Source organism: Eumetopias jubatus, unplaced genomic scaffold, assembly GCF_037043125.1.
Source record: "Eumetopias jubatus isolate StellerSeaLion01/CBP00866 unplaced genomic scaffold, mEumJub1_p1.0 scaffold_5, whole genome shotgun sequence".
In the NCBI taxonomy this organism is placed as follows: Eukaryota; Metazoa; Chordata; class Mammalia; order Carnivora; family Otariidae; genus Eumetopias; species Eumetopias jubatus.
This window is the reverse complement of record NW_028274811.1, coordinates 108,587,803-108,615,419: the sequence shown is the minus strand read 5'-3', so window position 1 is coordinate 108,615,419 and position 27,617 is coordinate 108,587,803. Positions and strand designations below refer to the sequence as shown.

Below are 27,617 nucleotides of genomic sequence, written 5' to 3'. Positions count from 1 at the left end.
AAATTCCAGCTGCTGCCACCTTTTGGTTGCAGATTATCATTTGTTTTCACCAGGCAACTTGGTCAGCACTCAGTAGAAAATGACAGAAACCCAACTCACATTGGCATAAGCAGAAAGGGAATTTACCAACTTCAGTGAACGGAAGGTCACGGGATAGTGCTCACTTCAGGCACGGCCGGGTTCAGGTACTAAAAGGAGGAGTGTGTTCCTCGTCTAGGCCTCAGCCCTGCTTCATTCATTCACCGTTGGTCAGGGTTTCCCTATGGCCCAGCAGCTCCGGCCTCCATCTCACGCATCAGGTCTTACCCAGCAATCCGAGAAGAAACAGAGCAATTCTTCCCTATAGCTCCAGTAAAATTGCCAAGGCTGACACCTCTTGATTCTGATTGGCTCGGCTTGGGTCACGTGCTCGCTGCTGGCCAATCCCTATGCCCGTGCCTGTTCCCGTTCGTCAGGGGGTTCATGTACCTTTTCCCGAAGCCACCTGAGAGAGGACAGTGAGGCAGAGGAGACCGAAAAAGGGGGTGGAAGATGAGCGGGTAAAACACCAGCCATCTTTTATTCAGCCAGTAGTCGTAGAGTCCTAAAACCATGCATAAGTATAGAAGGCTTTAAAAACACGGTGGGGCTAGGGTCTTTGATGCAACATAAATAAAGAAGGATTAACTTCAACTTCCAGAACCCTCGCTCCCCCCCACACACACTCCCTGGCCTCGGCCCCTCAGAGGGCCTGACCCTTCCACCTGCCTGTCGCCCTCCAGAACCTGAAGAGAGTGGCGGAAGTGTGGATGGACGAGTATGCCGAGCACATTTACCAGCGCCGGCCCGAGTACCGCCACCTCTCTGCTGGGGACGTCGCCGCCCAGAAGAAGCTGCGCAGCTCCCTTAACTGCAAGAGTTTCAAGTGGTTTATGACCAAGATTGCCTGGGACCTGCCCAAATTCTACCCGCCCGTGGAGCCCCCCGCCGCAGCTTGGGGGGAGGTGAGTGCGCAGGGCCCTGGGCGGCTACAAAAGTAGGGCCCAGTGCAAAATGCAGTTGCAGCTCTCCTGATTCTAGCCTTGTGGTGGTGGGTTTGTTTTTTTTGTTGTTGTTGTTGTTATTTAATGTTCTAAGTAGGGAAAAATTAAAACCTTCAATTATTAGCAGAAATCTTACCATTCATCTTCATATTCTGCAGTGCCAGTTTTAAATGCAAACAGAAGTGCATTAAACTCATATACCAGATGGGTGAAATTTCACAATCTGTATTTCAACCCTTGTGCATGCATATGTATTTCTTACCAGAACAGTGCAAACCCTGCACAGAACTGACTCAGCTGATCTTATTTCACTTGTTGATAATGCCTACTTTTTACCAAGACGCTCTCCCTGCAGCTTGCTGATGAGTGAGGAAGGGTGGAAGGCAAGCAAACTGTGGGCTGTCGTATTCTTCCTTCTGTGCGGTTATCTGCTGCTGGTGAGGGGAGCTGTGGCTGGTCCAGGGCAGTAACACAAGTAAGAGGATACGCTAGAGCTCATCGGCCCAGAATGCCATGGCCCTCCTTTGTGCAGTCTAGTCCTGGTTGGAAAGGAAAGGGTGGCCTTCAGACCTGCCAGCACCCCACTTAGTCATAGCCGTAACTTGAGTCTTGCCCAACTCCCGTGCATGTGGGACCCCCGGGAAGCTGTGCTTGTGGGGCATCACAGATGCTGTATGCAAACACAGAAGAAAGGTACAGCGGGTGCACGTGTAGTGTGTCATCAGCTCTGCTTACACTCATGCTCCGTTGTCCTATCAGATTTCACTTACAAATTCAAAAATCAGATTACTAAAAATCAAACAATGATGGGACGCCTGGGTGGCTCAGTCGGTTGAGTGTCTGACTCTGGGCTTTGGCTCAGGTCGTGATCTCGGGGTTGTGGGATAGAGCCCCGAGTTGGGCTCTGTGCTCAGCGGGGAGTGTGCTTGAGATTCTCGCTCTCGCTCTGCACCCCCTCTCTGAAACAAATAAATAAATCTTTAAAAAAAAATTTAAGGCAGTGATAGCAGAACTTTATGCCAATGGCAGGCCCTTCTGGCTGAGGGGCTCTGGGCCACTGCCCATGTCATACACTCATGAAGCCAGTCCTGCTGGGGGACACAGGCCGTCTTCCAGGGGGAGAAGCACTCCGTCACCAGATTCTGGCTCCTGGGTCTCTGAGCTGAGAGGACCCACTCCCTTATAGATGGATATATTGAGGCTTGGGGACAACGAGCATAAGAGTTGGATCTCCTTTACTTGTAGGCGGCAGAAGTCCAATTTAAAGTGAAAAGAGAAATGTATTAATTCTCATAGAAATTTTGGGTAGCTGTTGCTTCGGACACACCTGGATCCAGGGACTCAGATGATGTCAGTTTCTTTTCCTTCTGTTTACCTCTGCTTCCTTTTGTGTTAGCCTCATGCTGAGGGTAGCAAGATGGTTGACAAACCGTCAGCTTGGCCAGTCAGCAGAAAGTATATGCCTCCTTCCCAGTAAAGCCAGCAAAGGTCTTATTCTCGGGTCTGCAGCAATCCACAGGACAAGGAGGGGTAGGACGGATACTCCGACAGGCCACAGGGTGGACAAGGAGTGGTAGCCCCATAGAAGATCGGGGTGTTGGGCGCCTCGGTGGCTCAGTTGTTAAGTGTCTGCCTTCAGCTTGGGTCCTGGGATCGAGCCCCGCGTCGGGCTCCCTGCTCGGCGGGAAGCCTGCTTCTCCCTCTCCCACTCCCCCTGCTTGTGTTCCCTCTCTCGCTGTCTCTCTCTCTGTCAAATAAATAAAATCTTTTAAAAAAAAGAAAAAAGGGAAGAAAATCAGGGTGTTGTTACCAGAGGAAGGACAGATGCATTTGGGCCAGCAGAAACAGCAGGTATGACTTGTTCAACTTCACACAGCAAGTCAGAGGGACCTTAACTAACTAAGCTGTCTGGCCAGCCCTACCCAACACCTGCACGAGGACGTGTCATGTTGACCTCCCTCATGAAGCTCTTCATTTCTTTGCCATTTTATGGGCTTTCTCCCCTGTATTAGGTCCAGTTCTCTGAGAAACAGACACCAAAAGACTTGTTGGGGGAACACCTGAGAGAAGAAATAAGAAGGGAGCCAGGAGAGGCTGGGAGATTCCCTGTGGGGCTGGTCTGCCCTCTGGAAGGGGGAGAGGGGAGGGAGAAGAGCTGGGGTAGGAGGAGTCCCACACTGCAAAGATGCTCTGAGGAAGCTTGAGCCAAGTAACTAAGCCAGATGAGAGGAGTCTGGCATCTCCCAGGAACGGGCCTGCTGCAGTGGCCCTGCCACCTTCAGATGCTGGCTGGAAGCAGCGCACGGGGAGCATGGCCTCCACTCAGACACAGTGGGTTCAGAACACAGCCGCTGGGCAGTCAGACTCCCTGCAACAGGATAACTGGGTGGCCACCACAGGATAACTCACGACCACCACACCTCCAAACCCTCTGTCAAAATCAAGTGCTTCTATGAGGCAGGAACTCCACGATGGGGCAGGAACACCAGGATATGGCACCTTCACGGCGGCCATCAGCTAGTGATGATGGCTAACGGGGAGCAGCTAGGCCTTCGGCTCCCAGCCTGGTGCTCCTCCCACCACACCACACCTGTCTCACTGCAACTCCTCTTGTTCTTGGGATTGAGAACCTTTTGCCATTCACCTGCTCTAGAAGGCAGAGAGAGTCCAAGACCCTACAGCAAAGATGTCATGTCCTTTTCTAGAGTGGTTTTCAAGGTATGGTCCCTGGATCACTTGGAATGGAAATAAAATTCAATTCCTGGACCTAGTGGATCAAATTCTCTGGGAGGGGAGCCAGGGGGTCCTTTGAATACCAGCCCCCCACAGCTTTAGGCCTCCCACCACCCCCAGCACCCTGTGACTCTGCATGCTCTAAGACAAAGTAGGCTCTGGAAGAGTTCTTCTCTGTGGACTGAGTATTCCTTTATTGAGAGGCACAGAGCACTTCCCTCAGCCCAGGCCAAGCTTTTTTAAGACCATGCAGAGCTTTCCCCATCTGATGTCTCTGTTGGGTTCCCTCCTCCCACCCCAGCATGGTCCCAGGGGGATATCTCAAGGTGCTCACTGGTCACTTCTTCCCTTCTGTCTCTTTCAGATCCACAATGTGGGCACAGGGCTGTGTGCCGACACGAAACATGGGGCCCTGGGCTCCCCGCTGAGGCTGGAGAGCTGTGTCCGGGGCCGCGGGGAGGCTGCCTGGAACAACATGCAGGTAAGGGCCACTCCTCGGGGACCAGCAGCCAGCTCCCCTGTGTCGTATGCAGCCTGGAATGCTCACATGGTCAGGGCTGGGAGAGAGAGGCCACAGGTCAATGATGACTGACAAAAGTTAGCCCAGGGGATGAGTTATAAGAGCTTCCTGAACACCTTAGAAAGAGGAATCCTTCACATTGCAATGAAATCACCAATCTGGTCTGTTAGTTGCACATGACAGACACTCAGCCTAAATGGCCTTCAACAAAAAGGAGAACATACTGGCTCATGTTGCTGAAAAGCTTAAATGATGTTCAATGGGATCCCTCCAGGGTCTCAACTCTGCCTCCTCTCTGTGGGCTTCGTCCTTCACCAGGCTCTTCCCATGTGGTGGCAAATGGGACCGCCAGCAACAAAGGCTTCCAATCCCTCCATGAAAAGGCAGGTCCCTTTCCAGGGTTCTAGAAAAGCCCTGGGGCACTCACGTATTGACTTTCCTGAGCCTGTTGCAATAGGGATGTGATAGAGTCCTCTTATTGATTAGGCCCAGGTCACATGCCCACTCCTGGAGCCCGGGGTGTGCTCAGCCTCACCGAAGGATGGGGAGAAGAGTGGAGAGGGTGGCTTCCCCAGGAGATCATGCCCTAGGGGTGTTATCTGAAGAATGAAGAGTGCAAGCCAGCAGTGCAGGAAAGGCACCACTCTGAAGAAACTGCATTTAGCTTTCCGTGGTACCCTCCTCTAAGCAATAACCCCCAAACCACACCACATCCACTGAATCTTGGTTCAAGGGTACATTTTTATAGTCTCCTTACTATAGGTTTTTGGCATTTTGGAAGTGCACACAGATAGAAGCCTACATTGTGGGTCCTCCGCAAAAACAGAACTCAGGAGGGGTCTGTGGCATGCGTGCTGAGAAGGAAGAGCACCGCCTCTCCGATGGGCACAGTGCCTAGCCTGGCAGTGTCTGCTCCTCCCTCAGAAATCCTTGTTGCTCTCCCCCCTCCTTTCTTGATAACAATTCTTATTAGAAGTGGCTCTCCGTCACTGATTCTCCTGAGTTCTCCAAGGCAGCATGTGACTGCTCCCCACACCCACCCCACCCTAGGACCCTGAGAGAGACCAGGAACAGCACAGGGCCTGGATAGAATGTGCCCAAGTTGCTCAGCCTAGAAGAGCCTCACTGTGTGGCAGAGAGTCCACATTAAATGCCTGAGGATTCCCTCAAACAAGCAACAAAATGGCGCCTGGGTGCTTGGCTGTGCCAGCCTCCCCCATCTGAAATGGGAAGCATGGCAGCCCAGTTGCCCCAATGGAATCTAGATCCCCCAGGGCTCTCAACCACCCTGAGCAGAGAGCTGTAGTGAGCCTGTAAAGGGAGAAATGTGAATCTAAAATGCAGCCCCTAAGTTACAGAGGCCTGGGGAACAAACCATCAGGAGACAGGAGCTGCCAGTACCTTGGTCACCATCATGTCTGCTTCTGGCCAAGACGGAGTGGAGTAATGAGGACTAGACTTACCCTCCTGCCAGAAACAACTGAAAAACCAACAAAATATGTAGAAAACTGTCTTCAAGAGAGCAGAATCAACCAGTGGAGGACAGTAATCCTTGAGGGATAGCAAGCAAACAAGGTAAGCCCTATGCTGTCCCAGTCCTTCCTTGAGAGAGTCTCCAGGCCACAGGTCAAGGAGGAGGACCCAGGGAAGCCAAGCAGACTCCCAAGCTGGAGAGACAGAGCTGACAGTGTTGGAGACCAATGTGGCTAGAATTCACAAAATAGAATACAAGTGAGGAGAGCGCCAGACACAGAGAGAACTTGTGGGATTTACTGAGTCCCCCTGGTACATTTGGTAGAGTGCTGATCCATGCATGGGTGTGAGGGAGTTTCCTGGGCTGGAAAAATCCTGAGAGGATGAGAGGGAGCTGTACCCAGTGCTCACACAGGGCCAGGGATGGTACCCACTCTCACCAGCCTGACTGGAAAAGAACAAAATTCTATTCAAGAGACTGACATTGCAGTTGAAAACCTTCCCTCAAAGAAAAATCCAGGCCCACATGGATTCATTGGTGAATTCTACCAAACACTTAAAGAAGAAATGTTACCAAGTCCACAGAAACTTTTCCAGAAAAGGAAGGAATACTTCCCAACTTATTCTGAGGCCAGCATTACTTTAGTAGCAAAACCAGACTAAGATATTACAAGAAAATTGTAGACCAGTATCCCTCGTGCACATAGATGCAAAAATTCTGAACAGAATTTTAGAAAATCCTATCCAGCAATATGTAAAAAGGATAATCCATTATGACTAAGTTTAATTTATCCCAGGAATGGATGGTGAGTTTAAATTTTTTTTTCTTTTTAGATTTTATTTATTTATTTGAGAGAGAGAGAGAGAGACAGAGATAGTGAGAGACAGCACAAGTGGGGAGGAGGGAGAAGCAGGCTCCCTGCAGAGCAAGGAGCCCGATGCGGGGCTCGATCCCAGGACCCCGGGATCATGACCTGAGCCGAAAGCAGTCGCCCAACCGACTGAGCCACCCAGGCGCCCCCTGGATGGTGAGTTTAATATTAGAAAATTAATCAATAGGTTCACCATGTTAACAAATTGAAAAAGAAAGACCATATAATCACCTTTTTTAAAAGATTTTATTTATTTATTTGAGAGAGAGAGTGTGTGAGAGCAAGCACTAGCAGGGGGAGAGCACAACTGGGAGAAGTAGACTCCCCGCTGAGCAAGGAGCCCAATGCGGGACTCGATCCCAGGACCCTGGGATCATGACCTGAGCCGAAGGCAGACGCTTAACTGACTGAGCGACCCAGGCACTGCCCCCCCCCCATATAATCACCTTTACCCAGAAAAAAAGCATTTGACAAAATCCAACATTCATTCCTGATAAAAACTCTCAGCAAACCAAGAATAAAAGGAAACTTCCTCCACTTGATCAAGGTCATCTATAAAAAGCCTGCAGCTAACATCATACTTAATGGTGAAAGTCTGAATGCTTTACCCCTGAGATCAGGAACAAGACAGGGATTCCGACTTTACCATTTCTATTTGACACTGTACTAAAGGTTCTAACCTGTGGCAAGAAAAAGAAAAGTCCTGCAGGTGGACAAAGAAGGAAAACAATCTTTATTTGAAGACTCTATGATCATCTTTGTGGAAAATTCAACTGAGTCTACAGAGAAACTACCAGAACTAATAAATGAACTTATCAAAGTTCTAAGATACAAAAATCAACTGTATTTCTATATATGAATAATGAAGAATCAGAAATTAAAATTAAAAACAAGCACTTATATTATAACCCCCGAAAAATATAATCCTCAGGTCTGTCACTGACAAAAGACCTATACACTGAAAACTACAAACCATTTTTGGTAGACATGAGAGAAGTCCTAAGTAAGTAGAGTCCTAAGACCATGTCCAGAGATTGGAAGACTCAGCATTGGTGTCAGTTCTTTCCAGACCACTGTGTAAATTCATCACAACCCTAACATCTTAGCAGGCTTTTCTTACAGAAAGTGAAAAGCTGATTGTAAAATTCACACAGAAATGGACAGGACCTAGAATAGCCAAAAGAACTTGCAAAAAGAAGGCCAGAGTTAAAGGACGCACACTGCCTGGTTTCAAGATACATTATAAACTCAGCATTCAAGACAGTGTGGTACTGACATAAAGAAAGATCAATGGAACAGAATCAAGAGACCAAAAATAGACCCACATGTATATGGACAATCAGTTTTTGCCAGTGTTGAAAGGCAGTTTGGTGGAGAAAAGATAGTCTTTTCCAAGCAATGGTGCTGGAACAATTGGATATCCATATGCCCCCCAAAACTGTTCAATACATACCTTATATTATATGCAAAAAATTAACTCAAAATGGTGTATTGACTTAAAACCTAAAACCTTTCAGAAGAAAACGTAGGCAAAACTGTTTGTGACCTTGGATAAAGCAATGATTTCTTAGATAAAACACCAAAAGCACAATCCATAAAAGAAAAACACGATAAATTGGACTTCTTTAAAAAAAAAAAAAAAACTTCTGTTCTCTAAAAGACACTGTTGAGAAAATAGGCAAGCCACAGACTGGGAGGAAATGTCTACAAAAACTGTATCTGATAAAGGACTTGGATCCAAAATATATAAAACTCTCAAACTCAATAATAAGAAAACAATCCAATTTAAAAATGGGCAGGGCGCCTGGGTGGCTCAGTCGTTAAGTGTCTGCCTTTGGCTCAGGTCCTGAACCCAGGGTCTTGGGATCAAGCCAGCCCTGCTCAGCGGGAGGCCTGCTTCTCCCTCTCCCACTCCCCCTGCTTGTGTTCCTGCTCTCACTGTATCTCTCTCTGTCAAATAAATAAATTCTTTTTAAAAAAAATGGGCAAAAGATTTGTACAGACACTTTAGCAAAGAAGGTATATTAGTGGCAAATAAACACATTAAAAATGCTTAACTCTTGGAAAAATGGAAATTAAAATTCAGAAGACTGACCATACCAAAGGTTGGCAAGAATGTAGGGGAACTGGAAGAATACACTGCTGATCAGAATGTAAATGGTACAAGCACTTTGGAAAAGTTTGGCAATTTCTTAAACATTCATCTATCGTATGATCCAGCCATACCACTCTGAGCTATTTGTCTAAGGAAAAGAAGGTATATGTCTATATAATGACTTGTACACAAATGTTCTTAGCTGCTGTATTTGTAATAACCAAAAACTGAGAGCCATCCAAATGTCTAAGAACAGGTAAAAGGAGTACGTTGCAGTGAAATACTACTTAGCAATGGCAAGGAACGGACTATTGATAAATGCTGTCCTAACAAAATGATGTTGAGTGGAAAAAAATCAGACAAAAAAAATACATACTGTAGGATTCCTTTTATTTAAAATTCTAGAACTTGCAAACTAATCTCTAGTGATGGAAAACAGAGGAGTGGTTGCCCAGAGGCATGGGGAATGAGGAGGGACAGGAGGAAGAGACCATAGGGGTTGTGAGGATACTTTGGGGGTGACAGATATATTCATGACCTTGACGATGGTGGTGGTTTCACAGCTGTAAACAAGTCAGATATATCAAATTGTGCACTTCCGATGTGTGCAGTCTATTGTACGCCAGTTAGTCTTAAATGAAGCTGCTGGAAAAAACAAACAAAAAACGCTTCTCAGCCAAATGCAGTATGTGAACCTGGTCTCGATCCTGATTCAACCTATGAAAAGAAACTTACAAGGCAAGAGCACTTGAACTCTAGCTACCTGATGACATTGTGGAGCTACCTGATGACACTAAGGACTTCGTGGTAACTTTTTATTGCTATAATGGCACTTTCGTGAAGTCTTTACACCTGATATGGTGTGAGGTCTCTGATTTGCTTCAGAATAATGTGGGGGTGGGGGTTCGTGGTGGGGGTAAAGCTGGAACAAGATCCACCGCGAGTTGGGAACTGTTGAAGCTGGGTGATTGGAACACGTGTGGTCAATAGTGTTTTCTGAATCTCTAACTATCACTCCAAAAAGGAGAAAGTCCCCTGGTTTGGCTGTCCCCGTGACGATGTCCCTGTATGCACAGGTGTTCACCTTCACCTGGAGAGAGGACATCCGGCCCGGAGACCCCCAGCACACCAAGAAGTTCTGCTTTGACGCCATCTCCCACACCAGCCCAGTCACCCTCTATGACTGCCACAGCATGAAGGGCAACCAGCTGTGGAAGTACCGCCAAGTAAGGCAGTTTGCGTGGGCGAGACAGGGCAATCGGCTTGATTTAGAAAAAGACAAGCAGATAAACACGCCGCTGTGCCTCCCTCCTTACAACCCCCCCAGCCCACTCACTCACGCGTTTGTTCCACAAACCCGCCATGCCCGACTTCTCAGTCATTCGCGAGCAGCCAGAAATCCAAGATTTTTGTGTGAAACCTCTAGGATCTTAAATGTTGGCAACTGAGTCCATTATAAAACAAAACAAAAGACACCATGAGAACCAGGGAAATTTGGCGGGAGCCGAGCATGCGTAGGGCGCGGGCCGGAAGTGGCGCATCACTTCCGCCCGCATCCCACCCGAGCAGGGAAGCCTGGCGGTGCGGGGGTGGCTGGCCGGCCAACCCCGCGCTCACTCAGGGCCGCATTGCCGGTACTGGTGCTGCTGTTGGGCGTATCCCCAGCGCCGCCCGGCTGATTGCCTCCCTGTTTTCTAGGACAAGACCCTGTACCACCCGGTCAGCGGCAGTTGCATGGACTGCAGTGAGAGTGACCACCGGATCTTCATGAACACCTGTAACCCCTCTTCTCTCACCCAGCAGTGGCTGTTCGAACACACCAACTCGACAGTCTTGGAAAAATTCAACCGGAACTGAGCCCTCACGTGTCCTCAGCAGGCCTGGCCCCGCCGCAGACGTCCTCTCCGAGGGAGGCAGGGCTTCTGTGGGCGCCGTGATGTGAGAGGTGCTGGCCCGCCGGTCCGGGGCACGCAGGGCTTTTAAAGCAGGAGCAGGGTGTCCGCCTGCTCCCTGAAGCCCAGGGCTGGAGGTGGGGTGGAGAACAGACCCCACAAGAGGCCCCACAGAGAGCAGCGCCTGCTTTAACCCCCGATGGCATCATGGAAATCCAGGGGGGCTTTTTCAACTTTGTCCCCGCGGTCCCTTGAGCGTCATGTGGGAGGAATGGCAGGGCAGCCCTAGGCCACCCCAAAACGGGTCCCACAAGGTTGCCTAGCCTTCAGATGGCTCATACATGACGGTCCTCTAGGAAAAGGGCAACGTTTGCCTGTGTGGGCAGCTTGTAGCAGCAGTGCCCTCATCTGCACCAGAAGGCCGGGGGGAAGGTCTCGGGGCCACTGGTGCCAGTCGTTCAGTGTCTGCCTGTCGTGGGCTAACTGCAGTCACCGCCCAGCTTCCGTGCTCTGTCACAGCCCCAGCTGATGTGATGGAAGGCCTCACCTGGACCCTCGTGGTGTTCAATACTGAGCGCTGGCCAACTGCCAGGCCTGGGGTCAGAAGTGGGACCCCCAGACATTCCTTTGCTGCCACGACGCATGGGATGTCTCTCCTTGCTCTCTGGGCACTGGAAATGTCCACATAGTGCTCTGCAGGCATAGGACAGCTCAGCCACCAGCTACTCAGAGCTGTGTTTCACCTGGCCTCGTGCCCGTGGAAAGGGCCTCGTTAGAAGACCCCCGAACTAGATATGCTGGCGGAATTCCCCTGAGCCGTGCTTCTGTTTTCCTCTTTCTGTCTTGGGCAATTACCTGCCCTAAGAGAGGAGCAGACATGTGAGGTGCTTACCTCAAAACATCTGGAGGCCTCCAGGGTGGACCGTGGGCAAGATGCCCAGCCTCTGACCTCATCATGGCTCTAGTTCTCATATAGAACTCTAGAATTTTTCAAGAACTCTATCATTGGATCACAACCTAGAATGCTACCTGGGATTCTGGTATTCTAGCACCCAGTATGGATTTCCGGAATATTGTGATTTAAAAGAGCCAGCCAAGTGTAGTACAGCCAAGGCAGCCCCCCAGCCTGAGACAATCTTTGAAATCCGAGGTTGATGGTGTCAGGGGAGGGGGGGCGGGGACCTGTGTCTGTCAGCTCGCACCGGAGACCTTGGCATGACATGGTCCTCAGCGCAGTCCCGAAGCCCTGCAACCTTCCCCCACCCTCCCAGTTGCAGTGGAGTAAAGCACCCCACAAGCAGCTGTACACCCAGCTCCATGCCAGTCCCTCGTGTTTACCTTTTGCTTTGTTAATTACGTGTCAGACTCCCAGAGGGCTCCCAAACTAATAGGAATCATTGCTGTAACCAGCCTGCCACCCACTGATTTAGAGATGGAAATCGCATGCCACAGCCGATGGCTTCCACCAGCTAGTCCGGGAAATACTGGAAATCAGTATTCCAATTAGAGTTGGATCTCTCGATTGTGTCATTTAGCGATTAAATGCAACATAAATCTCAGAACAGAGCCACGAATCTGCCTTTGAGATGCTGGCTGATCTCAAGGCCATCATTTATCTTGGGGGTGGGGGGATAAACTCCCAATCACCACCACCACCCTGATTAAGCATAGAGCTGGCAAAGCATCACTTCCTCCACTTCTGCCCCCGCACGAGCCCCGTCCTGGCCACCTGTCGACATGGCCTCTGTGCTCGAGGAAGCTTGCTTGTTGATCCCTCGTGTCTTTTCCAGATGAGTGCTCTATCTTTCATAGTGGTCCTCGGTAGGAAGGAGTCCGAAGAGGAGGCCCCTTCCAGGATCTAGGAGAACAGGAGTGTGGCAGTTTGGAGAGCTGAATTAGGGGTCATCCTCAGAAAGCAATGCAGCATCATTAAAATAAAAACTGTGCCTTTTAAAAAGAGAAAATGCAAATGTACAGCAAATCCCTAAACTTGAACAATTTCCTAGTGCCTTGCTAGACAAACCTCCAGGGGCAGGGTTGGGGGGAGGGGAAACATTGGTGGTGGTGTGTGCCGTTTCTATTGGATGAGTGTGTGTTTCTGAACTTCTAGTTTCAAGCAGGAGACATGGGGCCTAGAGCAGGATCTGAGACGGAGAAGTCCCTCGAGGGCCAGAGGCGAGAGTTGTTCCAATTCGTGGAAGAAACACTCCAAATTAAAAGAGCAGCTGGACAACTCGCTTAGTCCATGGCCTGGAAGGGCCTCAGCAGCCCCCGGGGAGAGGGCCGTGTTTGGAGGCCATGCCTGTAGTCCCCCATCCCAGCCTGCAGACAGAGTGCCGAGCACTCGCTAGATTCCCAAGTGGTCCCCCTCCAAGCGGGTGGCCATGTCCTTGGCAAGACCAGGACCCGTGTGGACAGCAGGAGCAGCAAGCGGGCCACAACCTTCCTCTTTCCCAGCCTTTGGTTCTCCTTTCAAGTCTGGCTTGACCCCCTCAGCAAGGGAGGGGTAGTTCCCCTGAGCAGGTCTTGCTGAGCCCTTATCCGGAGGTGCTGGGACTGGCCAGAGTGTGTAATAGGGGAAGGAAAGAGAGAAGTTCATGGCTTAGCTGACCATCGGACAGATAACAAATACTGACCACTCATTGTTTTGGGCTCATTTTTGAAAACGACCTGTCTCAAAGGTTGCAGTTCCTGCTCACACTGCCCCCTGTTGCTCAGTAAAGCAGCCAGGAGTCTGGGGGGTGCTCTCCTCTGGGTAATGGGTGACGGTGTGGGCCCCTTTTCCTCTCTCTATTCTGGCAGACGGTCACAAAACGGTGTGGCTGGAAAGTATCATGACCATGGGGCCCACCAGCTGCCTTTCCACAGGGGGCCTCCAGAAGCATTTTGCAATGCAGAGAGCATCTTTGCTAGAAATACAAGGCCTCGGGAGGTGGCCAAGTGTGCAGGCACATGTGTAAAAAGCCATCCCACTGTGTGCCTCTGCCTGGTGGTTTCAACTTTGAAAACCATCCGAGAACTAGCCATCCTCCCCTTGAGGAAGAACTAGTTCAGAGGCAGAGAGGGGAACTCCCACAGGCCTAAGGAAGAAGGAGCACCTCTCGCTGCTGATGCAGCAGATCCCCAAAGTCCACATTATCTTCACTTTGCAAACCTACCTGTTGAATTTCTTTTTCTCCTGAAGAAAGACATGGTACCCTTTAAAATGACTCCATGTTTCTTTCCGTGCGTCTTCATTTTCCTGTCTCTGGAGTCTCAAAAGAGTGGCAAAGCACTTTACGGTAGTAACTGAGAAACCTGGATTCCTTGCTTCAGCAATCCTAGTTTGTACAGGTTGGGTGATCTTTTATAATTCCTGGGAGGCAGTGCATTTTTAGTGTTTTCTGAAGACTTTTAAGTGTGGGAGAGGGGCAAGGAGTGCAGTCCTATTCTGGAATTCTTTTCTACTTTGTGAAAGTCCAAGTCATATTTCAGTCCAAACTTGATCTTGAGCCAAGGTGCACTGCCAGAGTTGGACCTACATCCCCAGTGACAAGGCCCTCTTAACACCTGCTCCCCACATGGCTTCGATTCTGCCATGTCAGATAACAGGGTTGGGCTTCTGCCCCATTTTTGGCTTGAAGACTGGGATCCCAAAGGGACTACAGGCAGGGAATATTGAGATGGCAGACTGGGTATTCCATACAGAAAGCTCAAGACCACCAACCTCTCTTCTCCTGCCTGGAAAAGTGAGCCTTTGTGAAGAACTGACTTACCGTGTACAATTGTGATTGTGACTTGTTGAATAAACCGCCAGACTTTCTGTAACATGCTGTCTGCCTTGTTCTTGTCACACGCCAACTTCCACCCCATCATTCCCCACGTATTCAGAGAGTGTCTGCTCAGGACCCAGGATACTGAGCAAGTTCCCAACAGCCATCGTTCTAGAGAAGAAAGCAGACCTCCAACAACTAACCAAGATGATTCTAGATGTGAACAGGGTGATGAAGGATACGAAACAAGATGTTTGAGAGACTGGAGTGGGGATCAACATTAGGTTGGCCGGTGAGAGAGTGCCTCTCTGTGAGAGCTAGAAGACATTAGAGGTGTGAGCCAAGAGGCAGTTTGGGGAGGAGAGTTCTGGGCAAAGGGAACAGCTAGTGCAAAGGCCCTGAGGCAGGAAAGAGTTCCCATGTGGGAGGCACAGAAGGAGGTGAGCTCCCAAGTTTAGGTGGAGTAACCCACAAAGGGTCCTACAGACCACAGCCAGGAACTGAAGATTTCGGGAGGGTAGAGCAACATGAAATAGTTCATTTCTGATGCTCACCCATCAGCCACAAGTTCCTACCTACCAAAACACTGATGCTTTGAATATTAGATGTATGTAATACCGTGTGCTAGAAAGAGCACTGGCTGGCCTGGCCCTGCAACGGACTGTAAGGTCTCAGGCAAATGCTGCCCCCTATCTAGGCCTCAGTTTTCTGCCATAAAATGGGAAGTTTTTGGATGATGCTTCCAACTCCACCTGTGGTTCTGTGGTTGAGACTTGGCGTGGGACTGCCAGTGACCATGAGCGGAAGCTGCCTGCTGGTGCTGTCACCCAGAGCCCACCAGAGGGCGCTGTGGACCCACAGCTTGGAGAAGGCTGATGAACAGGAGGGAAGAACCAGTTCACCAGCCACAGTGGCGGGTTTTGAGCACTGGAACCAGAGGTCGGTATTAAATTAATTTTCTTCTAAAATGTCAATGGCTTCTTTTAAAAAGATTAAATTCTTTTACTAGGAAGAAAGGAAGAGAGGGAAGAATATTCCATATGTAGGGTCAGCAGGTGCAAAGACCTGGGGGGGGGCGGGTGGAGCATGACAGGTATGATGGTCAGTGAGCAGAGTGGGGGAGAAAGAAAAGAAAGAGGGGGTGGGCAGAAGCCAGACCCTGCAGGGCCTTGTGAGCCATGTGAAGGAGTCTCTGAGCTTCATTTTTAAAGCAGTGGGAACCATTAGAGGATTTTTAACTGGGCAGGGTGAGAGCATCAGATGTGCCCTTCCATGGCTGATGTGTATAGCCAGTAATGACTTGCTCAAGGTGCTGGGCATATAGTAGGCACACAGGGCCTAGAGAGTGAAAAATCCAAGGCAGCTGGATTCTCAAGGTTCAGGTCCTTCCTCCCTGGAGCAGGCGGGAGGACAGGGGGAAATTACATTTCTCATCCATTTTAGCTCCCTGTCCTCCCAAGCCCACAAGCAAGAGTAGAAGGCAAGGATCTAAAGCACTTAGCTGAACACAGAGTGCGAGCTCTGGTGGCACGCTCCTTCAGAAACAGATGCAGGCAACTTGGCAATTTGCCCAAAGTTTTGGATTCTCTTTTTCTCTGTGTTTAGTTGGGATTGGGGCTTTGGGGCTCCTGGCACCAAGTAAGTGCTCAATAAGTATTTGAAGAAGGGACAAATGGATGAATAATAGAGTTCCAGCTCATACTTCAGGCTTTTTTTTTTTTTTAAGATTTTATTTATCTGACAGAGAGAGACAGTGAGAGAGGGAACACAAGCAGGGGAAGTGGGTGAGGGAGAAGCAGGCTTCTCGCCGAACAGGGAGCCCAATGCGGGGCTCAATCCCAGGATCCTGGGATCATGACCTGAACCGAAGTCAGATGCCCAGTGACTGAGCCACCCAGGCGCCCCTACTTTAGGCTTTTTCCCTCCACTCACAGCCCATAGACCTCCTGAGAGAGAGAGTGCTCTTAACATCTGTGATACACTATGTGTTCTTTTTTTTTTTTTAATATTTTATTTATTTATTTGACAGAGAGAGACAGCAAGAGAAGGAACACAAGCAGGGGGAGTGGGAGAAGGAGAAGCAGGCTTCTGACCAAGCAGGAAGACCAATGCGGTGCTCGATCCCAGGACCCTGGGATCATGACCTGAGCCGAAGGCAGGCGCTTAACAACTGAGCCACCCAGGTGCGCCCCTACCAGGCGCCCCTACAGTATGTGTTCTTGAGAAAGTGCCTTCCCCTTCCCAGGCCTCAGATTTCCCATATGACAATGGGGAGCAAATTAGATAATGGTCAGCCAGGCTTGGTATAGTCCTATAAATCTTAAATCTTACATTATATTTTGCAGTGACCCTGATCTCGTCAAGAATTTATTTTCCAAGCTCAACGAAGGGATGGGAGTGGGATCCCCTCTAGGTTCTGTTGTTGGTATCTCCCACCCGAGGGCTTCGGGGCTATTGCTGAAGCGGGTCGGGGATTCGGTATCCAAAGCTTCCTTCCAGCAGCTGCTCACAGCTCTGTCCACCACTGGCTGCAGGCTCCCTTTTGTTCCCCCTCAACGCCTTGGCTGCCTGGCTTGGTGATCCCCGGGGGGCCGTGATAGTGTCCCAGGGCAGCCTGCAGCTCTCACCTGCCGGTCCGGCTTGCTGCAGGCCTGGCAGGGTGATGGCCCTCCGTGTGCTCACGCACACTCACACACACCAGGCCATAGAAACAAAGGAAAACCTGGTGAACCCTCAGAAAAGCAGGTTTCTTAGCAACTTCCCAGCTTTTGTTTGTGAGCCACTTGGAATTGAAGTAGCATCTGATCTCCTACCGGCTCCTGCCTGGGGACGGGAGGGAGGGGATGACCCAATCTGCCTTCACCAGAGCTGAGCTGAGCGCTAAGCTCCCCCACCACTGGCCTCTCAGCCTGGGAAGCTGAGGCCTGAATCCTGGGCATGTCCACATTCTGGGAAAAGTCCCTGCGACAGTTTCTTCACAGCTACAGCTGCAAAATCCCAGGGCTTGGTCATTCAGATGACAAATGCATATGGAAATATATACTGTGGGCCCCTGGCAGTCCACGCTCTGTGCCACAGTAGTTGGCCCCAGCTCTGTCCTCAGCCCTGGAAACACAGAGGTGAGTAAGGGAAAATCGGTGACCTCTTTAGCCTAGTGATGAGAACAAATTAGGGCCCAGTGACGCCTGATTACTGCTGCACTGCTTGTAACTTTACCTCAGGCCTCTAGGATAAAACAGAAACTTCTTAGCCAGGTCCTAACAGTCCTTCCAGACTTGCCCCTGCCTGCTTCTCCATCACCTCCCCCACAGGGCTCAGGTCCCCACAGGCCAAGTCCTTCTCACCTCCAGACCCCTGCTGGTCCCTCCACTTGGAGTGTTCTCTGTCCACTTGGCAGCCTCTTTCCAGACTTGGAGTCCTAGCTTAGCTGTCTTCTCCCCCAAGAAACTTCCAGCCCACCCTGTCAAGAATAGACCTCCCACACACATCATTCTCCATCATGCTGAGCACCTCTGTAGCCTCCTTGATGGCACTTATCCTGATATACAGTCCATTCCCATTGTTCATAGTAGTTATGTTCTATCGTGTCACCGCGAACACTGAATTAGCAAATATTAAACCACACCCCTAGGGCAAGTACACGGGTGAGCTCCTGCGAGCCTCCGCTCACAACATTTTCACACAATAAACAGAAATGCACATGTGTATTTCTGTTTAAAGACACCTTATTTAATATAGGTCATTAATTTGTCAATATCGAACTCAGGGCCAACACTAGAACTAATGTCTCAATGAAACTTATCTAACACACATAACGTTCTCCGTAGGCACATCTTAGTGCTTAGGAACACTATACAGCACCTCAGCACTATGCCTGGGGGCATTTTCAACCACAATCACCAACAAAAAGCACAAAAATATGTAAAAGGTGACACTACATAGCCCACGAAAAGGATAATTGTTTAAAGCATGAGCACTAAATCGACCTCCGCTGGGAACGTGCATATTGAGTGACTCAAATTCTTCTCCACTCCACACATGCACATGTCTGCAAGTGACCTCAGAGGTGCCTTGAGTATTGGCTTTGAGATTACAAATGTATTTTGGTGAGTAGGTACATTTGCAAATACAAAATCAGGGTCTGGGGCGCCTAGGTGGCGCAGTTGGTTAAGGGTCTGCCTTCGGTTCAGGTCATGAACTGAGGCCTGGAATCCAGCCCTGAGTCAGGCTCCCTGCTCAGTGAGGAGCCTGCTTCTCCCTCTTCCTCTGCCCCTCCCCCTTGCTTGTGGGCGCTCTCGCTCTCTCTCTCAAATAAATAAATATCTTTAAAAAAAGGAGAGAAATTTTCGTTTTGTGACACTGACTAATAACCCTTACTACTTATGTCACCATTAGCTACATATTTAGTTAAGGCCAAAACTAAACAGCTTTCTGGGGCTGACTTTTCCTGACTGAACTCACAAAAGACTGATATATGAATCAAAAGTTGTTGTTCATTTTTTTATGGGCATTAGACCCAGTGACCCAAATACCCAGGAACCCAAGTAATTATGTGCAACCTCCTAGTATCGGCTGAATTATTCCTTAGGAGAAGTTTGCTTGGTAATCTAGCATTAAAGGAAGGAGAATCAGAGAGGGCAAAGGGATCTTCTGCCGTCCCATGAAGGCACATACACCCCCACTTCCATACATAATTGGTTTCTGAAAATGTGACTAACGTCGAAAGTAAAAAGTCAAACAAAAAATTTATACTGTCAACAGGGCACATTTGTTCCTAGGGAATAAAAAGGGTATATCAGTTGCAATTACACCTGCATTTTTGGACACAATCTTTCATGATATAGTTCCTGCTTTTCCTACTATATCCCCAATTTGATTATTTTTCTTCACTAATCAAAAAATATGCGTAAGGGGGTGCCTGGCTGGCTCAGCCAGTGGAACATGTGACTCTTGATCTCAGGGTCATGAGTTCAAGCCCCACAATAGGCCTAGAGCTTACTTAAAAAAAAAAAAAAAATGCTTGGGGCGCCTGGGTGGCTCAGTTGGTTGAGCATCTAACTCTTCCTTTCAGCTCAAGTCATGATTTCAGGGTTATGAGATGGAGACCCACGCTGGGCTCTATGCTAGGTGAGGAGTCTGCTTGGGATTCTCTCCTTCCCTTTCCTTCTGCCCCTCTGCCCTCCTGTGCTCACGTGCATGGTGCTCTCTCTCTCAAATAAATAAATAAATATTTTTTTAAGATTTTATTTATTTATTTGACAGAGACAGACAGCGAGAGAGGGAACACAAGCAGGGGGAGTGGGAGAAGGAGAAGCAGACTCCCCGCTGAGCAGGGAGCCCCATATGGGGCTCGATCCCAGGATCCCGGGATCATGACCTGAGCCAAAGGCAGACGTTTAACAACTGAGCCACCCAGGCGCCCCATGTAGGTGGGGGGAGGGGCAGAGGGAGAGAATCTTCAAGCAGACTCCCCGCTGAGTGCAAAGCCCCATCTCACAACCCGTGAGATCATGATCTGATCCAAAACCAAGAGTTGGTCACCCAAACGACTGAGCCACCCAAATGCCCCAAATTCCAGAATATTTTTCCCCCAAAAAAGAAACCCCATAACCATTAGCAGTCACTTCCCACCCCAACTACCCAATCCCTTAGCCATTGGTAACCGCTGATCTCTATGGATCTGTCTTTTCTGGATATTTCCCATGAATGGAATCATGCTTATGTGGCCTTTCATGTCAGGTTTTCACTTAGCATAATATTTTCAAGATTCATCTGTACTGTAGCATGTGTCAGTCCTTCATTCCTTTTTATTGCAGAATAATAATGTATCCGGAAATACTACGTTTTGTTTATCCATTCATCAGTTGAAAGAGGTTAAAGTTGTTTCCACCTTTCAGCTATTATGAAAAATGCTGCATAAGCATTCAGGTACAAGTTTTTGTGTGGACCTATGTTTTCATCTCTCTTGGGTAGCTACCTAAAAGTAGAATGGCTGGGTCATATGTAAGTCTACCTTTAACCCTTTGAGGAACTGCTAAACTGTTTTTTTTTTTATTAGTCACCATACAGAACCTCATTAGTTTTTGATGTAGTGTTCCATGTAGTGTTGCATATAACACCCAGTGCTCCATGCAGTTTGTGCCCTCCTTAATACCCATCACCAGGCTAACCCATCCCCCCAACCCCCTCCCCTCTGAAACCCTCAGTTTGTTTCCCAGAGTCCATAGTCTCTCATGGTTCATCTCTCCCTCCAATTTCCCCCCCTTCATTTTTTCCCTTCCTTCTCCTAATGTCCTCCATGCTATTCCTCATGCTCCACAAGTAAGTGAAACCATATGATCATTGACTTTCTCTGCTTGACTTATTTCACTTAGCATCATCTCCTCCGGTTCCATCCATGTTGATGTAAAAGTTGGGTATTTTTCCTTTCTGATGGCCGAGTAATATTCTATTATATATATGAACTACATCTTCTTTATCCATTCATCTGTTGAAGGGTATCTCAGCTCTTTCCACAGTTTGGCTCTTGTGGACATTGCTGCTATGAACATTGGGAAACATGTGGCCCTTCTTTTCACTACATCTGTGTCTTTGAGGTAAATACCCAGTAGTGCAATTGCTGGGTCATAGGGTAGCTCTATTTTTAACTTTCTGAGGAACATCCACACTGTTTTCCAAAGTGGCTGTACCACCTTGCATTCCCACCAACAGTGTAAAAGGGTTCCCCTTTCTCCACAACCTCTCCAACATTTGTTGTTTCTTGCCTTGTTCAATAAATGGTGCTGGGAAAATTGGACAGCTATATACAGAAGAATGAAACGACCATTCGCTTACACCATACACAAAGATAAACTCTAAATAGACGAAAGACCTAAAGGTGAGACAGGAATCCATCAAAGTCCTAGAGGAGAACATAGGCAGTAACCTCTTCAACATCAGCCACAGCAACTTCTTTCAAGACACATCTCCAAAGGCAAGGGAAACAAAAGTGAAAATTAACTTTTGGGACTTCATCAAGATAAAAAGCTTCTGCACAGCAAAGGAAACAGTGAACAAAACAAAGAAGCAACCCATGGAATGGGAGAAGATATTTGCAAATAACACTACAGATAAAGGGCTGATATCCAAGATCTATAACGAACTTCTCAAACTCAACACCCAAAAAACAAATAAGTCAAAAAATGGGCAGAAGACATGAACAGACACTTCTCCAAAGAAGACACACAAATGGCTAACAGACACATGAAAAAATGTTCATCATCATTAGCCATCAGGAAAATTCAAATCAAAACCACATTGAGATACCACCTTACACCAGTTAGAATGGTAAACTGTTTTTCGAAGATGGATGCACCATTTTTGCATTCCTACCAGTGGTACGCAGGTTTCAACTTCTCCACATCCTCAGCAATACTTGCTATTATCTGTCTTATGTACTATAGCTATCCTAGTAGGTGTGAAGTAATATCTCATTGTGATTTTGCTTTACATTTCCCTAATGATTAGTGATGTTGAGCATCTTTTCATGTGCTTTTTGGCCATCTGTATATCTTCTTTGGAGAAATGTCTCTCAAAATCTCCACCCCTTTCCGCCAGCTTTCCGTGCTACCATAATGATACACGTGAATGTCCTGGCAGATGCTCTCAAGAGCATTAACAATTCCAAAAAAAGGGGCAAATACCAGGTTCTTATTAGGCCATTCACCAAGGTCACCATCCAGTTTCTGTGATGAAGAAGCATGGTTACATTGGTGAATTAGAAATCATTGATGATCAGGGCACCTGGGTGGTTCAGTAGTTAAGCGTCTACCTTCAGCTCAGGTCATGATCTCGGGGTCCTGGGATCAAGCCCTGCATCAGGCTTCCTATTCAGTGGGAAGACTGCTTCTTCCTCCCCCACTCCCCCTGCTTGTGTTCCCTCTCTCGCTGTGTCTCTGTCAAATAAACAAATAAAATCTTAAAAAAAAAAATCATTGATGATCACAGAGCTGGGAGAACTGTGAACCGCTCAGGTTAAACAAGTGTGGAGTGATCAGCCCCAGATTTGATGTATAACTCAAAGATCTAGAAAAATGGCAGAATAATCTGTTCCTGACCTGCCAGTTTGGTTTCATTGTACTGACAACCTCAGCGGGCATCATGGACCATGAAGAAGCAAGACGAAAGCACACAGGAAGGAAAATCCTGGAATTTTAGGGATGTAATACATACTTGCAAATAAAATGCTTTAGTGGACTCTGGTGCTTAAACACAAACAAACCGAAACCCCTTTACCCACTTTTTAATTGATTTATTTGTCTTTTTTATTCTTGAATTATAGGAGTTCATTATATATTCTGAATACAAGTCCCTTATCTTTGCAAACATTTTCTCCCATTCTGTCAGTTGTCTCTTCACTTTCTTGATACACAGTTCTTATCACTACTATTGGTACTTTCATTTTTCCATTCACAGAATTTTTTAAGATGAGATTAAGATGCAATAAAATACCTCTGAAACAAATAATATATTATATGTTAAAAAAGAAAAAGAAGATAGTAGGAAGGGAAAAATGAAGGGGGGAAGTCGGAGGGGGAGACGAACCATGAGAGACTATGGACTCCAGGAAACAAACTGAGGGTTCTTAGAGGGGAGGGGGTGGGGGGATGGTTTAGCCTGGTGATGGGTATTAAGGAGGGCACGTAGTTATACGCAAACAATGAATCATGGAACACCACATCTAAAACTAATGATGTAATATATGGTGATTAACATAACATAATAAAATAAAATTTTTAAAAAAGATGCAATAAAATAATCAAGTACTTTCCCAATCATTGCTACGCTGATGGATATGGAGACTGCCTGTGCGGAAACTGAGCGACTTGCCATCCTGCAAGACGATGTCTCCTTCCCTAACAGGCAGCAATCTGAACTTGGGTACAATGGGAAGCTTAGGGGTGTCAGCATGTAATGGATGAACCTTTACTGTGTGCGAGACACTGTGCCAAGTGCTTTACAATATCACATGTGATCCTCACAATCGCCCCATCAGAGAAGTACTTTTATCATCCCATTTTACAGACGAAGAAAACGGAGACTCATCTAGTTCATGTATGTTGTCCACGGTCCTACAGCCAATGAAGGGGCAGAGCTGGAATTCCAGCCAGGGCCTTTGCTCTCACCCACTGCACCAATAGCTACCATTGGCCAACAGCAATGTCTGTCAAGTGCCAGGCTGCAGACCAGAGCCAGAGCCAGGGCAAGCTTTCATAGGTCCTCAGCGAGATGAGGAAGACAAGGACAATGTTGTGGGGTTTTCATAAAGCTACATCTATTCCATTTAAATGACTGTCCTTGGGGCCCCTGGGTGGTTCAGCCCATTAAGTGGCTGCCTTCGGTTCACGTCATGATCCCAGGGTCCTGGGATTGAGCCCTGTGTCAGGCACCCAGCTCAGTGGGGAGTCTGCTTCTCCCTCTCCCTCTGCCCCTCTCCCTGCTTGTGCTCGCTCTCTCTGTCAAATAAATAAACAAAATCTTTTTTTAAAAAATAAAGTGATTTATTGAAAAAATGCTTACTGAGTCCTACTCTTCTTAGCCACCAGAATGGGAGAATTAGTGTTAGATGCACTGGAGCTACAACAAGCAGGACAGACATGCTCCTTGCCTTCATGGAGCTTATATTGAAACAGGGACAATTGCACATTGTGATGAGTGCTAATAAGAAAAGACACTGAATGGAGAATAGCAATGGACAATGGGGGAAAAAATCCTTTTAATCAGGGAAGACTCTCTGCAGAGATGACATTTAAATTAGACTTAAAGGGAGCACTTTAGTGGCTCCATCGGTTAAGCATGCAACTCTTGATTTTAGCTCTGGTCATGATCTCAGGGTTATGAGATCGAGCCCCGCATCAGGTTCCGGACTGAGCCTACTTAAAATTCCCTCTTTCTCTCTCTCTCTCTCTTTCCTTCTGTCCCTCCCCCATCTCTCTCTCTCTCTCTCTCTCTCTCTCAAAAAAAAAAAAAAAAGATAAACTAAGACTTGAAGGATGGAGCCTGCTGTGGGTGAGGAGGAGCAGGCAGAACAGCATTCCAGGTGGAGGGAACTGCGAATGCAAAGACCTCGGGGTAGGGAGGAGTGTGGCTTATTTGAGGAACTTAAGGCAGAATAACAGAGCTGAGGCAGGGGAACAGCCAAGAGATGGCAGCAGGCACTGTCAGAATGCACTGGAAAGCTGGTGAGGGGCCTTAAGAAGGGTGGAGCACGGTCTGGTTTGTATGGAGGCTACATCAGGAAAGAGTGTTTAGGGACCAGCTCAGAGGCCAGTGATGCACTGCAGGCACAAGATGATGGGGGCCTGAGCTGGCACTGCTGCTGGCCATAGGACATGAGGCAAAGGGGACCGAATCTAAATATCCATTGGAAGGAGAAGAAAGTGCCTCCATGATGGGTGGGCTTTGAGTGGGGTGAAAGGAAGGGAGAAACAAGGGGGTACAGGCGGCACAGTTGATGGATTCGGGTATCAGAGAAGTTTCTTACTTGAACATCTAGGTCTGCGATGCCTCTGGAGCATCCAAGCAAAGAACTGAATGCTGCTTTCTGCAGCTCAGAGGAGAAACCTCAGCTAGAACTGTAAAGTTGGGGGTAATCTACACGCAATTTTAAATATCTAGAGGTAGATTCGGGCATGGAAAAGAATGTTACAATTACAGACTCAAGTTGCCCATTATAAAACCTAGCTTTTATTAAAGGCTTTATGTTCAATTTACAAATCTTGTTATTACATTATAAATCTAGTGATTTTTCATGTAAAGATAAGAACAATCACTTTCACTTGTTCTCTGATTACTGTTGAATTAATTCTTAAGTTTAGTACATTCAATCCTCCTTAAACATTTAACAGACTTACAGCTTTAATTAACCAAATTTCCTTAGACATTTCAGACTACAAATTTAACATGCCTGATTTTCTCAAACACTTTAAATGCCCAACAGAGCAGACTTACAAATCTAAAAAGCAAGATCTGTCTAAGCACTTAAGCAGCTGTTGTAAATTAATTACCTATAAAGTTATAAATGTAGCAAAGCAGATTCTCCTGGCCGTTTCAAAGAATCTCAAATCCTACACAAAGCAAGGCAAGGATCACAGAAGCGCCTCTCGGTATTCATTTCTTCATTATCTGAATATTTATTTATATTTCCTTTCTGGAAGTAATGAATATTAACAGATTTACTCCCAAAGGAATCAGAATTTTTTTTCCAAATATTGCTATTTGGAACTGAACTACATAATAACATGGGGGGAGAACTTACGATCAAATATTCCTAGAAGAAAGACTATAGGATTGTATATAAAGGGTAGTTAAAAGCATATGTCCCCCCTCCTCAAAAAATTACACGGAGGCTGGGGTTATCAGTCTGGGTCCAATTAGAAGACAAACCACACAGCAATTTGAACGGAGGAAAATTAATATAAAGTTATTAATTATAACAGGGGAACCATAGTAAAGGAGTAAAGAGAACTCTAAAGAATACAGGAATAGCAGATAAGGAGCAGCCAATACCCAGGGTGCTGAGATAGAGCACCGGAGGAAAAGGCACCCATCCTCCTCTCGTGGGGAGGGGGAGCTGGAGCTAAGGAAGCTGTGTGTATTGTAGTAGCCTGGCGCTGGATGCAAGCAGTGTTTTGAAAAAAATATCTAAGGGCAATAAATATATGTGGGAAATGTAGAGCTCTCATCCGTACCAGTCAACTTTGGAACCAACATCACACACTGACTTGTACAGATACCCAACTGTTTTTTGCTTATGTATCTGAGCTCCCCTACTAGAAGATATTCTCTTTTAGGACAAAGATTATGTTTTATCCTTCTCCTGTGGCCAGCCCTGAAATGAGTGTACATAATATGCTCAATAATTTATCCCGAATGCATGAACTCTGAGTGAGGAATTCTATTAAACTGTGCCTTTTTTTTCCATTAATTTTCATTCTATTTTGCCTACTATAAAAGCAATAAATGCTTATTGGGGAAAATGCAAAGTAGACCAAAAGGAGAAAAATATCAACCATAGTTCCACTACCCAGGAATAATTACTATTAGTACTTTGGTGTATATTTTATGCACAAATAGTTGCTTTTTCGTTTTTTAACTTAAATGTACACACATCATATCCTATATTCAATTTTATATCCTGCATTTTTAACTTAACATGAATAGAGCACTTCTCCAACTTATCATCAATTCTTTGTTGAAGAGTCAATGATGAATATTATATATAGAAAAAATTTACATTGCTGTTGAAACTACCTTAAATGTGGAAAACATCACAAAATATCTCATTCTGAAGATGTTTACTTAACCACTTCTCTTGTGGAACTTGAGGTTCGTTTTCTATTATAAATAATCCTACAATGAACATCGTTGTTTAATATTTTCTCTGGTAGGCCAATTTCCTGAAATGGCTGTCCCACATGTGAAATTACTAGGCTAGAGGGTACAAATACGTTTAAGGTCACTGAAGAAAATTTAAGATCACAGGGCATCTTCTTCTAAACATGGGAAGCGGTTACTTTCCCTTTTTCATCAGGACACAAACCAAAAGCCTCTCCAATGCCAAGCCAGCTAGTACTACCTAATAGGTACACGTGCACACCTAACCTTCGCCCTCCGCGCCCCCTCCCCACCCGACCCTACCCCCAAGCCCCTACCCCCGTCAGTGCTACCCATCCGTAAATGATTGTACGACAGAATGACCCTGGGCTAGTCCCTACGGGCCAAAGGCCCTCCTTTATCACCAAGCTACCCAGCGGTGGCCTGACTAGGGGTGCTAGACTAGATTTCCCTAAGGCCTTTCTAGGTGTGTGTGTGTGATGCCCTGGCGCCGAACCCCAAGCTCAGGGAGTTGGTAGGTCACCGTCACCTCGGAGATACACCGGGAGGCTTAAAGCAACAGAAGCTACAGCTTCCAGAGCTCCAGGGAGGGCTCAAGACACGGCAAGTCCTTCCCCATGCCGAGATTGGCCCTTGATCCTCCACCCCCAACCTTTTCTCCGCGTCCTCCGCAGCCTCTCCTCTTCCCCGGGGTTCACCGAGTCCACCCGCCAGACCTTATATTGACTTCCGATTCTTCCCAGCCGAGGGGTCACCCAAGCCCCCAGGGGTCTTCTTCCTCCCTCTCCTTCTCTTTCCGCGCCGACCAAGCCAGTCCCAGCCTCCACAGTCTGAGGTCTCCGCCACCCTCAAGCATCCGACTACCTTGCAATACCCGCCATCA

At 47.4% G+C, this 27,617-nt stretch overlaps 1 protein-coding gene across 4 annotated transcripts in view; it reads left to right on the top strand.

Annotated features, from left to right (window-relative positions):
* The window catches only part of GALNT10 (polypeptide N-acetylgalactosaminyltransferase 10), a 223,617-nt gene extending 209,203 nt beyond the window's left edge, over positions 1-14,414 (top strand). For 3 of the 4 annotated variants that reach the window (XM_028106585.2, XM_088023490.1, XM_028106587.2), the window contains exons 9-12: positions 762-983; positions 4,120-4,236; positions 9,792-9,941; positions 10,414-14,414. In XM_028106585.2, coding sequence (XP_027962386.1) covers positions 762-983; positions 4,120-4,236; positions 9,792-9,941; positions 10,414-10,572 — 648 coding nt within the window. In that variant the 3' untranslated portion in view covers positions 10,573-14,414. The remainder of the gene's footprint in view (positions 1-761; positions 984-4,119; positions 4,237-9,791; positions 9,942-10,413) is intronic. The other variant, XM_028106586.2, reaches the window with a different exon arrangement.
* Positions 14,415-27,617: the final 13,203 nt, after the last annotated feature.